This window comes from Cibotium barometz, chromosome 44, assembly GCF_041138505.1.
Source record: "Cibotium barometz isolate CiBa-2024 chromosome 44, ASM4113850v1, whole genome shotgun sequence".
NCBI lineage: Eukaryota > Viridiplantae > Streptophyta > Polypodiopsida > Cyatheales > Cibotiaceae > Cibotium > Cibotium barometz.
In genome coordinates, this window is record NC_141089.1 from 32,350,984 (window position 1) to 32,363,647 (window position 12,664).

General features: G+C 46.6%; 2 protein-coding genes across 3 annotated transcripts in view; both read left to right on the top strand.

Moving 5' to 3' along the window:
• Window positions 1-4,855: 4,855 nt before the first annotated feature.
• The window catches only part of LOC147613220 (uncharacterized), a 34,285-nt gene continuing 26,476 nt past the window's right edge, over window positions 4,856-12,664 (top strand). The window contains exons 1-3 of one of the 2 annotated variants that reach the window (XM_086782485.1): window positions 4,856-5,160; window positions 5,263-5,839; window positions 5,948-6,217. In XM_086782485.1, coding sequence (XP_086638611.1) covers window positions 5,305-5,839; window positions 5,948-6,217 — 805 coding nt within the window. In that variant the 5' untranslated portion in view covers window positions 4,856-5,160; window positions 5,263-5,304. Of the gene's footprint in view, window positions 5,161-5,262; window positions 5,840-5,932; window positions 6,218-12,664 lie in introns of both variants that reach the window. The other variant, XM_086782484.1, reaches the window with a different exon arrangement.
• On the top strand, window positions 8,452-10,038 carry LOC147613221 (uncharacterized). Its single transcript, XM_086782486.1, has 3 exons — window positions 8,452-8,621; window positions 8,750-9,065; window positions 9,173-10,038. The coding sequence occupies exons 1-3, from the start codon at window positions 8,452-8,454 to the stop codon at window positions 9,629-9,631; spliced, it is 945 nt and encodes a 314-aa protein (XP_086638612.1). The 3' UTR covers window positions 9,632-10,038.

Below are 12,664 nucleotides of genomic sequence, written 5' to 3' on the forward strand. Positions count from 1 at the left end.
TTTCGGAGGTAAGCAACACGAGCCTCATTTCTTGCCTGATACAATGTGGCAAGTACATCCCAAGCATCCTTAGAAGTCCTGCAGGAGCGAATATGTGGGATAATGGTACGTTTGACAGACAGCGCAATCAAGGCATGAGCCTGCGCATCTCTACCATCCCAACGAATCTGCTCTGCTGAAAGTGGTGGTTCTCGAACAGCTGCTACAGCACTTGTGCCTGCACCATCATCAACAGTACCTGTTTCTGATGTGTTTGCAGCATTCCCAGCCACAATAGGACGTGCATCAATACCCTGCACAATGTTCCATAACCCCTTTGCTACCAATACATGTCGCATCATATATGCCCACAATGGATAGTTGGTGCCATCCAACTTATCCTCAGCAGCCAACATGCGGAATACATCATTGTTGTCAGCCATGGCCAATGACTGTACTACTAGATGTAAATGCTGTCTGTAAGAGGTAAACCTGTATAAAATCGACCTGTGCTATGTAGCACAGCCCAAAACAGACGAATGGGCACCTGTCCTGCAGATTTTAATCTTGACAGAAAATCTGCAGACGCTCGTGAAACCTCGTCGCAATCGGAGGAGATGAAGCGGCAGGTGCCGGTGATGCTGCCCGGGAGGAGGAAGCCTGCTCTGATACCAATTGTTGGAATTAGGGTTGCAGGAATGCACACACAACTTCAAGAAGATGAGGAAGCTTGAGCACAACACAGTAGTGTATTAGCCAAAAGTAGTTTTTTTGAGTTCTTTCTCTCTTACAAATCATCCACCACCACATTTATGTTTCCCTTCAACTGCAAGCTCCCAAACTGGTATTATTAAAGCTTTAGGAGAAAAAAGGGTACAAGGAAGTGATAGGGCAGATTAGGGATGAGAGGGGACAAGAAATTGGAGATATCAAACAAATTGCTTAGAAATGGGTTAAATTTCTTAGGGCCACCTTCAGCCAAAAGGAAGATAGCTCTCAAAGAAGGTTTTAGGAAGAGGGGAGGTTACTTCCAAGGTATGATCAGTAGAAGGTGGAGACAGATAAAGCCAAGTGGTTGGAGAGAGATGTGAAGGAGGCATAATGCAAGATTGCCTTGCAAAAACTAGGGAAGGAGAAATCTCCTGGGTGGGATGGGTTGTCTACAGAGTTCTTCGTTGCCTTTTGGTCATCCCTAAAAGATATGGTATGGACCACATGCAAGGAGGCATTTGCTTCAGGGAGGATGAACAAAGACTTAAAAGAGGGGATCATAAAATTAATTCCTAAATAAGCAACTTGGTTACAGGTTTAATAATTGGTGACCTATCACCTTACTCATAATGGTATATAAGATCTTGGCCAAAGTCATTGCCATGAGGATTAGCCGTGTTCTACAAGAGGTGATATCCAGGAGGCAATATGGATTCATCAAAGGGAGATCCATCTATGACAACATATTTACGGCATTGATGGGTAAGGAAGTGGCTTAAAAAATAGTACAGAAGTGTGTGATGCTCCAATTGGACTTGGAGAAAGCTTATGTGACAGGATACATTGGTCCTTTGTGGCCAGGATTATGAAGAAGTTGGGATTTGGAAGCAAAATGGATACAAGCATCTTTACTCTCACGGCTGGGGGTTGCTCTAGGCTACTATTGAATGGAAGATTAGTTGGGGGGTTTGAGATCAAAAGATCTGTAATGCATGGGTGTCCTTTTGGCTCCCCTACTTTTTGCCATAGCATCACATCCTTTGATTGCCATATGTGAGAGGGTTGGTGATAGGCTTGAGAATAAGAAATGGAGAGCAGCTGGTGTTACAATGCTTTGCAGACGACTCATTACTTTTCTTGAAAGTAAACGATAACGTAAGATATGCTTTGCAAATAGTTCAATTATTGATGCCTCTGGTTCCAAATGTAACATTCATAAATCCAAAATCATTAGCCTAATTAAAGATAATGATTTTGACATGGAAAGACGGGGGTGTGAGGTGATAAGGAAGGGATAGATTGTTAGGCATTTGGGGATTCCTTTTGGAGTAGGGATGACTAGTAAAGATATAGCTAATTGGGCAATTGAGAGGTTTCTAAATAAGATGAAAAAATGGAAAGGGATTAGGGTGGATTTTCATGATAGAGCGGCCATTGTTAATTCAGTATTGAATACATATATCATGCTTTTATGCCCTGTAGTGGACTTCAAAAAACGTCAATAGAAGAGGATCATTGCTCCAATTAGGATGTTTATTTGGAAAAACAGCAAGGATGACATGAAGTATCTAGCTTGGTTGGCTTGGGAGAAGGTCAGCCTACCAAAAAACCTTGGTGGACTTGGAATTGTGCACTGACTACTCATGTCAAAGCCAAGGTGGCTACCAGCCTAACTAAATGCTTATTTGTAGGATGAAATTTAGTCCAAAATGGTGAGAGAGGTGATTGAGGATTTCGATGTGCAGTGCAAAGGGAGGTGGAGTGGATTGGATTGGAAAGCCAACTTCTGTTTTCTCATGCTCCATTGAGGATTCAGAGTTTTCCCTTTTGTAGGTTCCTTTGTCTTAACTGGAAAGAAGTGATGGGACTGATGAAGTGGGAGGGACGCACAAGGGTTACATGGAATTATCTATTTAGTTTAGGATTATGGTGGTCTCATAAATTTACTCCTCCCCCCCCCCCCCCCCCGCGGCCCCCTCTTGCTCAATTGGATGTAAGAATAACTAGAAGATTGAATAATAAGGGGTTGAGGTTGATTGGAGATTGATGGGGCAAATCTTAGGTAGGGTGGAAAGAGTTTTGGGACATATTAGGGAGGAGTTTGGGCTGTAGATGAGGGACTTATAGGTAGTAGGATAGGCCCTGGAGGAGATTGGCAAAGGTTGGATCTCTACTGCCTTTAATGAGGCTTGTTGGATGAAGGAATGGACTTGGATTACTGGGACCAAGCTGGTGAAGGTGACCACCAAGTGCTTGTATGAGAGTGAGATGAATGTGGTTTATTGCAATAAAATCTAGAGAGTAAGATGGAGCTCAAATACATGGCAGAAAAGGTGGAGATTGTTGTGGGACATGGATATCCCTTTAAAGGCTCATATCTTTATGTGGAGAGCATGTATGTGGGCTCTTCCCCTTGGATGCAAATTGGTACAGAGGAATTTCACTTCTAGGGCGTGTCCTAGATGTGCAATTACAATCGAGGATGGTAGACATGATTTTTGGGGATGCTTGGCTATCAAGGGGCTGTGGAGCAGAATCTAGAAATGGGTGTTCTCTAGCATAGGGGTTAAGGGGGGGATTGGTTGATGGGGAGACTGATAGAAGCTGAAGGGGCAATTAATAAGGTCTTTAACCTTGTTAGATATAGCTCTCTATGGGATATTTGGAACTCTAGAAACGGGCTAGTATTTTAAAAGGGTTCAAAGAAGGGGTGGATGCAGTAGAGTTGCTGTATAGATGTGTGCACCAGTGTTGGTTTGTTTTTATTATGTAAATAGGATGAATGACAATTCTTTTGTAGAGGTAGTGCAGGCCTTACAGTCTAGGATAGGTTGAGCCATGATATGATTGCACATATTAGGATAACCTAGTTGCTTTCTGATGTGTGGCAGGGCTATACAGGGAAATATGCGGAGGAAAGGTTGCCAAAGTTTGGACCCAAGACCCAAAGATGGTATCGGAAGGAGAAGCAATCGATTTACACCTTATGGCCCTAATTGAGAATCCTCTTGGCACAAGACTTAACGTGAAGATCTTGGACCAAGAAAGATTTCGTGGAGGAACAGACACCTAAAGGATGCACTACGGAGTCTTTGCTTGTTGCTGGTTGGCAGCTGGGGTATTACTTTTCTTGGGAACAGTTATCCTCTGTTTGGGAAGAGGAGAGGTGGGATCAGATTTGTACCTTACTTAATAGTGGCTGTTGTAAAAAGTCGAACATTGTATATGTTTTCGCTCCGGTTATAAATATAATTATGTAAAAAAAAAGAACGTTTGGTCGCCTTGTAAACGTTTTAGTGCCTAATTAAATTAAAGGATTCACTTATGCTCCTTAAAGCTGGGCATTCCCAAAACACATGTTTGCCATTTTCTATTGAAGACCTGCACCTAAGGCAAATGCCACTAGCCACTAGTCCAGTGAGATGAACTTAGTGGACTGGTGTTTAACATTATCAGAACTTGCATCTTATGGGAAATCTGGACCAACAGGAATGAAATTATATTCTTGAGGGCTACATGTACAGGGTTGCAAGAGTCAGAGCTGATGTATAAATGTGTGTATGTGCTGGTCTGTAATGTAATGTAAATAAAATTAGATCTCTGGAGTTGGATTTGTTGATTCAGAACTTGTAGAGGAATATGTCTTAAATATTTCCTTGATTCTTGATAAGCTTCAAACATACTAGGGTTCTTCCCCTAATGATGGATTGTTGGCTGCAGGTGAGATGTTGGGTTGAGAAGAAAAGGCCTCCTAAATTTGGACCTAAAACTCAAAGATGGTACCGCAAAGAAAAACAAATTGATCACACATTTGTTGCCTTTATTGAGAACCCGGTTGGCATTAGACCCACAGTTAAAGTTTGGTCAAAGCGAGGGGGAATGATGGAAAAACAGTCCCCCCGTGGTTGCATTGTAGATGCCATGATGGAGGTTTGCTTATTGCTGGGGTATCAGATCTCTTGGGAACTATCTTCTTTCTTGTGTGAGGATGAAAGATGGGAGTTTCTATGTAAAATCTTGAATGAGGTGAACAAAGAGTAAATAGTGGTTTTTCTGGCTTTGGTGTATGACAGATTTGGAATAGTTAATAATATAAATAAATATTATTGGTAAAAAAAACGATTCACTTATCCGTTTCTTTTCTGTAGTCTAAGGTTGTGTTGATTATACATGGCATTACTTAATATGCTCGCCCAAAAAGGGTGAAATATAATATGCACACCAAAAAATATGCACAGGAGGAGCACGGGGGGTTCGTTCTCTATCGCCAATTATGTGGCACCAAATTCACTGTGCGGGGGGCGGCGGGGGGAACTTTGTGCTGCAAAGCCCTAATTTCCGACATCGCCGTAGCCAGAACTGAGGGCGAGAACCCCAGGTCTTGTTCAACGTATCTTCTTTTTTCTGCAGAACCCTAACTCTTGGCATCGGGCGTTCGCCATCGCTCTCGACATAGCCAGAACTCGTGAGGTTAGTGCTCTCTTTCTTGCGGAATTTTAGTTTTTGTCCATTTCTTTTGCAGCCATCGTTTTCTGCTATCCGACTTGCTAAGAGAAGTCCTCCTTCGTGCAGCTGTGGTACTCGTTTTTTTAATCACTCCTTGTCCTGCAAAATATGGAGTCGAATACGCCCTCCACATCTTCGATACCCTCCCCCACATTTACCTATGCCACCACATGCACTGTTCCAAGATCCGTCTCCTCCCTGTCTTCATCTTTCACTCCTTTCTACCCTCGGTCTCAGCAGCAGCATTATCATTCACAGCCGGGCTCTGCCGATGGCTGCTATGGCTCTCCTCAAAAGCAGGATGACAATGCTGCCGATAACTACCGTGCATACTTGCAGCCTCACATAGATGGTCCTAACTTTTACAATCACTCAAACTATGCAAGCTTGGGATCTGAGCCGTATGAGGTTTCTTGGACTCCCGAGGGTTTTTATGGAGGCAATATGTTTGGTTTTGACGCCTGGCAATGGGGTGATCCAGCTTCGGTGGGGTATGCATATGCAGACGGTGAAGCTGAGCATTCTGCTTATTTACCCTCAGACTCATTATCCTATGTGGCAGGGTCTCCTCCCATAGAAGAAGCGTCTTACACTTCTTCTCCAAGTGATACAGCATCTCTTTCAGCACCTTTCCGTGGGCAAGGTACTGCCTTTCATCATTGTTATGGCCATTGTTGCTGTTGTGGTCATCATCATGACAGCTTTCTTTTTAAGAAACATCCCTGCAGCTCTGTAGTTTGTCATTGTGCAGGTGTTACAGTTGCTTCTAGTGTATTTCAGAGCAGTGCCCTGCTAGAGCAAGATAGATGTTGGCTAAACAAAAACTTGATTATGGCCATTGGTGGGAATCCTGTAGCAAGCCTCAAGAAAATGACACCTGAATACCCAGCAACTTCAGTGGATGAAACAAAGGGTCTGGTTGAGGGTATAAGAAATGAGGTAGCAAATGGATCTGCTATTGGCAAGCTGGATGGAAGTTCTACCTTGGATACGCAGTTGTCTGAGATATGTTCTTCTGTTGGTAAGTATTGGACACTCAAACTAGTGAGTAGAATGTCATTTTTAAAATTTAATATGTGAGGTACGTCGTTGCTGAAAAAGATTTGGGAGCAGTGGCAAGAGTTTCATGACCAATTGTTGCCTGTTGATTTTGAGAAGGATGTTACGAAGTGGAGTAAAGTTAGACAACTCCTACCCCATGCTTCTCCCATATTTCTCTCAAGTGTTTTCCTCATGTCTATATAGTTTTACAATTTTACCTTTCATGTATTCTATAATGTAAAGAACTTGCCGTTTTCTAGTTGTTTCCATTTCCTAGTTTCAGGCTGGTTTCGTTGAATAGACATCAGCTATGTCTTCCATTTAATGCAACTATCTATGGGACGTCAAGGCTTACTGCCTAGGTGGGGCTGACTCATGGCAATCTGGACCTCAGGCTCGAGTGGCGGTTCTAAAAGGGAACCTATGAGTGGGAGGTGTCACTAGCCAGAATATATTGTGATTGTCAATGCTGGATTTGATGTGGATTATCTTAACCCTAGGAGGGTTCTAGAGTTGTGATCTTTATATTCGTATGAGAGCCATACCTGCCGGTGGCATAGTTTCCAGAAACGGCGTTTCTGGACCACCGAAATGTTTCCAGAAACGGAAACGGCGTTTCCAAGTTTTATTTTTTCCAGGGTTTAGAAACCCGCGTGCTCTCTTTCGCCGGCATTTTGCGCCTTCTTTCCGCCGCCTGTTTGGAGCTGCTCTACCCATCTACCTTGCCCTCTACTCCTCTACCTCCACATCAGCCCTCTACCACGCCCTCTACCTCTCTACTTGGGGCCTCCACCTTTGCCATCTAAGCTCTACCAAGCAAGAAGGAGTCACACCTTGCTCGCAGCCTGCAGGACCAGAAAAACAGCCTCCACTTCTCGAATCTCTCCGAGTCTTCCGACCTCGAACCGCACAAGTAAGTTAAGTAACATGGCTCGGACTCCGGATCCTTTTTGGCAGCATGTGGAGCAAGTGGGGGCTTATGCAGGATCTGGTGGCTCCAGGAAATGGAGATGTAAATATTGTGGGTTGGTCAAAACGGGGAGTGTCACCCGTGTGAAGGACCATCTTGCTCATGTTCCAAACAAAGATGTAGGGCCATGCCCCTCTGTTCCTCTAGATGTTCGGAAAAGCCTTGAAATGTGGAGGCGAAAGCGTTTGGCCATTCCCGAAGAGGAAGTATCTACAGCAATGGGTGGTCAAGAGCATGAAGCTGGTTCAAGTCAAGCAGCAGCAGCAAAGAGGGCCAGAGGCAGAGACAGAGGATCAGATTTCTCCTCTACCTCAGTGTCGGGTGTGCATGCAAGGAGGACTCCTTTGCCAGGTGATGTATCACATTCACAAGACACCCCTCCAATAAATACTGTACAAAGGGCTAGCATCCAAGCAGGATTTCAAAAGCAAGCAATTGCAGAGGCAACTAGGGAGCTCACCCGGATGTTCATACGGTGTGCCATTCCCTTTCATGTGGCCAAGACAAATCAATGGAGGAAGACCATGAGGGCCATCGGCCGCATTGGATGCGATTGGGATGGCCCTACATCTGAGGCTCTGCGGACACGAGAGCTAAAGCGGGAAAAATCATGCATAGAAGTGCAGCTAGAGCCCTTGAAGGAAACATGGAAAAAGTATGGCTGCACTATATTGTGTGATGGGTGGTCAGATGTACGCAGGAGAAATGTATACAATGTTTTGGTGTCATGCTGCAAAGGCACTATGTTTTTGAAAGCCATTGATGCCTCCCTCCCAGGTCTCACAGTTACAGGTGCATTTATTTGGACACATAAGGGAGGCTATAGTGCAAGTTGGGCCTGAGAATGTTGTGCAGGTGGTGACAGATAATGGAAGTAATTGTAAGTCTATGGGCTCTATGCTAGAGGATGAATTTCCAGCCATTGTGTGGACCCCTTGTGCATCACATAGCCTCGACTTATTGATTGAGGACATAGGTCAAATACAATGGGTTGAAGCCATCTTTTGCACCGCACGAAGCATGGTGAAGTTTGTGAAGAAGAGGCCAAAAGTCTTGAGCATGTATCGGGCCTACAGCACTCTTGAGCTATTGCAGCCTGCAGCCACCAGATTTGCATACATGTTCATTGTGCTTGAGAGACTCCTGCGAGTCCGCAGAGAGTTGGTACGCACTGTCTACTCAAATGAATGGCTAGAGTGGGATGAGAGAGAGAGCCCCAAGGCAAGAGCTTTGTGCGTGATGTCATGAGAGAGGAGTGGTGGGTAGAGGTTGAGGGGTTGATCAAAACTCTCAACCCCATCTACACAGTGTTACGCATTACAGACATGGAGGGCAGTACTCTAGGCCTTTTATACGAGTACATGGACAAGATTGGGGAGGCTCTCAACAAGCAAGACTACTTGAGAGCAGAGCAGTAAGTCTCCTCAGTCATGGCTACCCTTGCTTTACTTCTTATCTTTATTTTACTCGAGTCTTTACATTGGTCTCGACTCTTGACTCTTGTTTTTTGTCCTTTTTTATCTCATGGTTTGATCTCTAAAGGGTTGATGAAATCAAGCCTGTGTGGAATCGGCGATGGGATTGGTTTCACAAGCCGATTCATGCAGTAGCACATGTATTGCATCCTTTGTGGCGAGATGAGGAGCAATACGAGAATGAGGAGCTAGAAGAAGGCTTCATGACATACATGAGGAACTTGACATCTGGTAATGTGCACATGCTGAAATGTATAGAGGATGATCTCTTGGCCTTTCGCAACCAGACAGGGAGCTTTGGTCGAGAGACTGCAAAGCTTCGAGAGACTCAGCTACAGCCCGTCTCATGGTGGGAGAAGTATGGAAATTGTGCTCCCACGCTGGTAATTCACTACCCTTAACTACAGTTTACATAGTACACTGTACAATGTGCATCTTTCTTGTTTCCACTTAGTTCTAATTTCTAATTGTATGTGCATTTCAATAACAGAAACGCATCGCCATTCGAGTGCTCTCACAGGATTGCAGTTCGGGTCCATGTGAGAGGAATTGGAGCACTTGGGCCCTCTTCCATACAAAGAAGAGGAATAGGCTGAGTACCGCTCAGCTAGAGCGGTTGGTGTTTTGTCATTGCAACCTCCAGCTCCTTGAGAGGAATGCCCGACATCCGGAGCCTTCGCAGGTGAATGTGGATAAGATCGACATCATGAGGGAGAGGTTCATCCCAGAGATCCCACGGAATGAGCGTGATATGTACACCTTGCTTTATGAGGAGCTGACAGTGCCGAGCCACAACACCCGCTGCACCACCCATTCTCAGAGGCAGAGGGGGGGATCCATCGCTTCCACTTCAGCAGAGGCAGAGGACCACGATCCTACCATTTCTTCATCTGAGCCTGACTCTCATGAGTCGGAGGATGACTCCTCCATGGATGATCTTGATGAGTGATTTTTGGAGCACTTAGCTCTAGGATTTTGTCATGCCAGCAGCTGCTGCCAGCCTGCCAGCCACATGGATATTTTTTGATCATGTTTTGTATTTACTATAGTCTATACATATGGATTATGGATTATGGATGATGGATCTTGTTTTGTATTGACTCTTTTGAGGCTTGAGCCTTGAGCCTACAGTTGTCATTTCTGAATTTTGATCTATCATTTGAGTCTTTGACATTGAACTTGAGCAAAGATGTATTTTTCAAGCTTTTGTAATGTTTTTATTAATTATATATGTATGTATTAAACCCTAAAACCGAAACTCCGTTTCCCCGTTTCTTCCCGAAGGCCGAAACTCCGAAACTCCGTTTCCCGCCGTGCTCCGCATCCCCGTTTCCGAAACTCGTGGAAACTATGGCCGGTGGATAGCTTTAAGAGAGACAGATATTGCCTAGAAAGTTAGCCTTCTGTAATCTCCACCTCTTGTGCTAGTTCAGCATAGTTTTGCTGGTGTACAAGTGTTTCCTTTAGGTTCTCAGGGTGTTCACTTTGAGAGGGGGATGTGGTTACTTGGCAAGGTGAGCCACTATTCCCCAAGCAGATGGCCTTTTGGATTACAGGGTACAGGCATAGGAGTCTTCATCCCTTGGATGAGCATTGATTTGGGAGCTTGGTGTATAGGTTGATATCGGCATTCATGCAGAGGCAGGCTAGGTCACTTGGTGACGAGAGCTGTTGTTGAGCTTCACAGGTACTTGCTGAGTTGCAGGATGCATGGCAGGTGTATAGGTTCATAGGGTACAGGTAGGTATGAGTGGAGCAGCAGCTTGGAGCAGATGATTGACATCAGATTGTGCTTTGGGATGATGAGTTGTGGATGTTTGGTTCCACATGGACACGTGACTAGTTGGTTGGGAGCTTGCCAGCTGGGGGTGTCAGGTTTTGGCAGGAGAGCTTTCTTGAGCTTAGTGCCATAGTTAACACCAAAGAGCTCAGGGGGTGTTGCCATGTGATTGGGTGACTCATAGGGGTGTGTGAGTAGTAGTCCCATCACGTGACCGCGAGTTATGGATACAGGTTTTAAAGGTCAGGTGCCGACAAGGTTGTTAGCTACAGTGTTGGAGGTATGTTTCTTCCACTTGGAGGAGTGTTAGCAGGACAGAGAGGCATTCTTGGACCGAGGGATACATGGAGATCCTTTTTTTTTCCCCCCGAGAAAAGATCCTTTCATTAGTTATATAAAAACGCCCGTAGGGCTACAAAAGATCTCTCCTGCTCATAAGAGAAACAGAGCAGTGAATACAGCAAGGCAGCCCGGGAGACTCTCCCTAGGTGCTGCAAAATAAAAGCATCAGTACAAAGGACTGAGGGGCTAAATCATACAATAGGGGGGGGGGGGGGAAAGCCAAACAGGTGGCCTGTAATGCCAACGGGGGATCCCGTGTGTAAGGTATAGAAGGGGCCGCTGCGCCAAGTGGTGTGAAAGGCCTGGCGCCGCAAGATCGCCTCATCCGAGTCGCCCCGGATGCGGTCATACTGTCCTCGCAGGGTGTGGATCAACTCCTGCCAAATCCCCCGTACAGTCTCTACTGGTGGCTCCAGTCTCCCCTCCAAGGCCGTGAAACACTGGGCCCTCCAGGTGAACCAGATGGTGAGGCTGCTGAGAAGCTCCCATCGTAAATCCCTCTCCTGTGTCCAGCTGGCGGACGAGAAATCCGGTGCCGGAACCAGGCGAGGCTGGCCCCTAATGAATCTGATGGCCTGACTGTCCTGCTCCATCTCATAGCCCATAGCAGGTCCTGACGAAGTCGACCAAGCAGTGGCACCCCACGTAAACATACCCTCTGGAGAGAGGGGGGCCAGAATACGCAGCATCCGCAGCCAAATCTGCTGCGCCTGACGGCAATCCCAAAGGCAATGTCTCTGTGTCTCCATAGGGTGGCCGCATCGGACGCAGGCCGCCGGAAGAACGCTGTAAACAAGCCAGGTGCCAACTGCTGAGCCCCTGTGGGCGACCAGCCATTGGAAAGTCGAGATCCTGCGGGCCTGTCGACTAGCCCAGAGCCGAGCCCAAAAATCCTCCAGGAACTCCTGTGAGAGTCCCTGTAGCCGCCAATGCCCCGCTGCAGCCGGAGAGACCATCCTCCTCGCCACCAAAATATGCCGCCCCAGCCGAACAGTATACTGGAAAAAGGTGATCTCTGTGGCCTCAAGGGATGCATTAGGATCATGCCACTCGTACTCCCCAGGGTCCACTGTAGCCGGCCAAGGGGCGCGCTCCATATGCCCATATGCGCCAATCCGGGAGCACATCTGCAGGGTCGGGGTCAATATGCCACTTTCGAGAAGCGGCGGCCACTACCGGTATCCTCTGAAAGGTGCACTCTGCAACCAAAGGCGACTCCACCTCCACTCTCTGAAGTCTGCCCTCATCCTGAATCTCATAGTAGAGGCGTCTGCCATCCTCAGCGCAAGCTCTGATAGCAATCAGGATCTCCAACTGTGTAAAGGCTCCCATCCACCGTGGGGCCACTAGCTCGAAAGGCGTGAACCACTCCTCTGTGAGTGTCTCCTGAATATCATCCCTCATAATCAACCCCCCTCTGAAGTGACTCAGCCTCTCCACCTGGATCTCCTCTGGTAGGTTGCAGAAGGCCTGCCAGTCTCCAAAACTACGTGCTGGGCCTGCTGCTAAAGGTCCCCAGGCTAGACGAGGTCGAGAACCCAGCATATGACCCTGCTCTGTGCGAACCGCTGGGCTCCAGATTAGCGGCTGTCTGGCCCGCTCCTCAACACAAGAGGGAGGTCGCTGAGAGAGCCCCGGTCTCAGCAGCTCCCAAGCTCTCAAGATGCTCAAAGCAAATCTGTCCTCCCATCCTCTACTGAGGCCTGTCCTCCTCATCTCTATGAAGATCCAGCGAATCTCTGGTGCCCAAGTGTCCCCTGCTGGGGGAGCCCGAGCCTGCAGCCGCTGCAAGAGAAGCTCTTTCCAAGGTTCAGCGCTTGGAAGCAGCCCCCGAACAATAAGCTTCCCCAATAAGGCTCT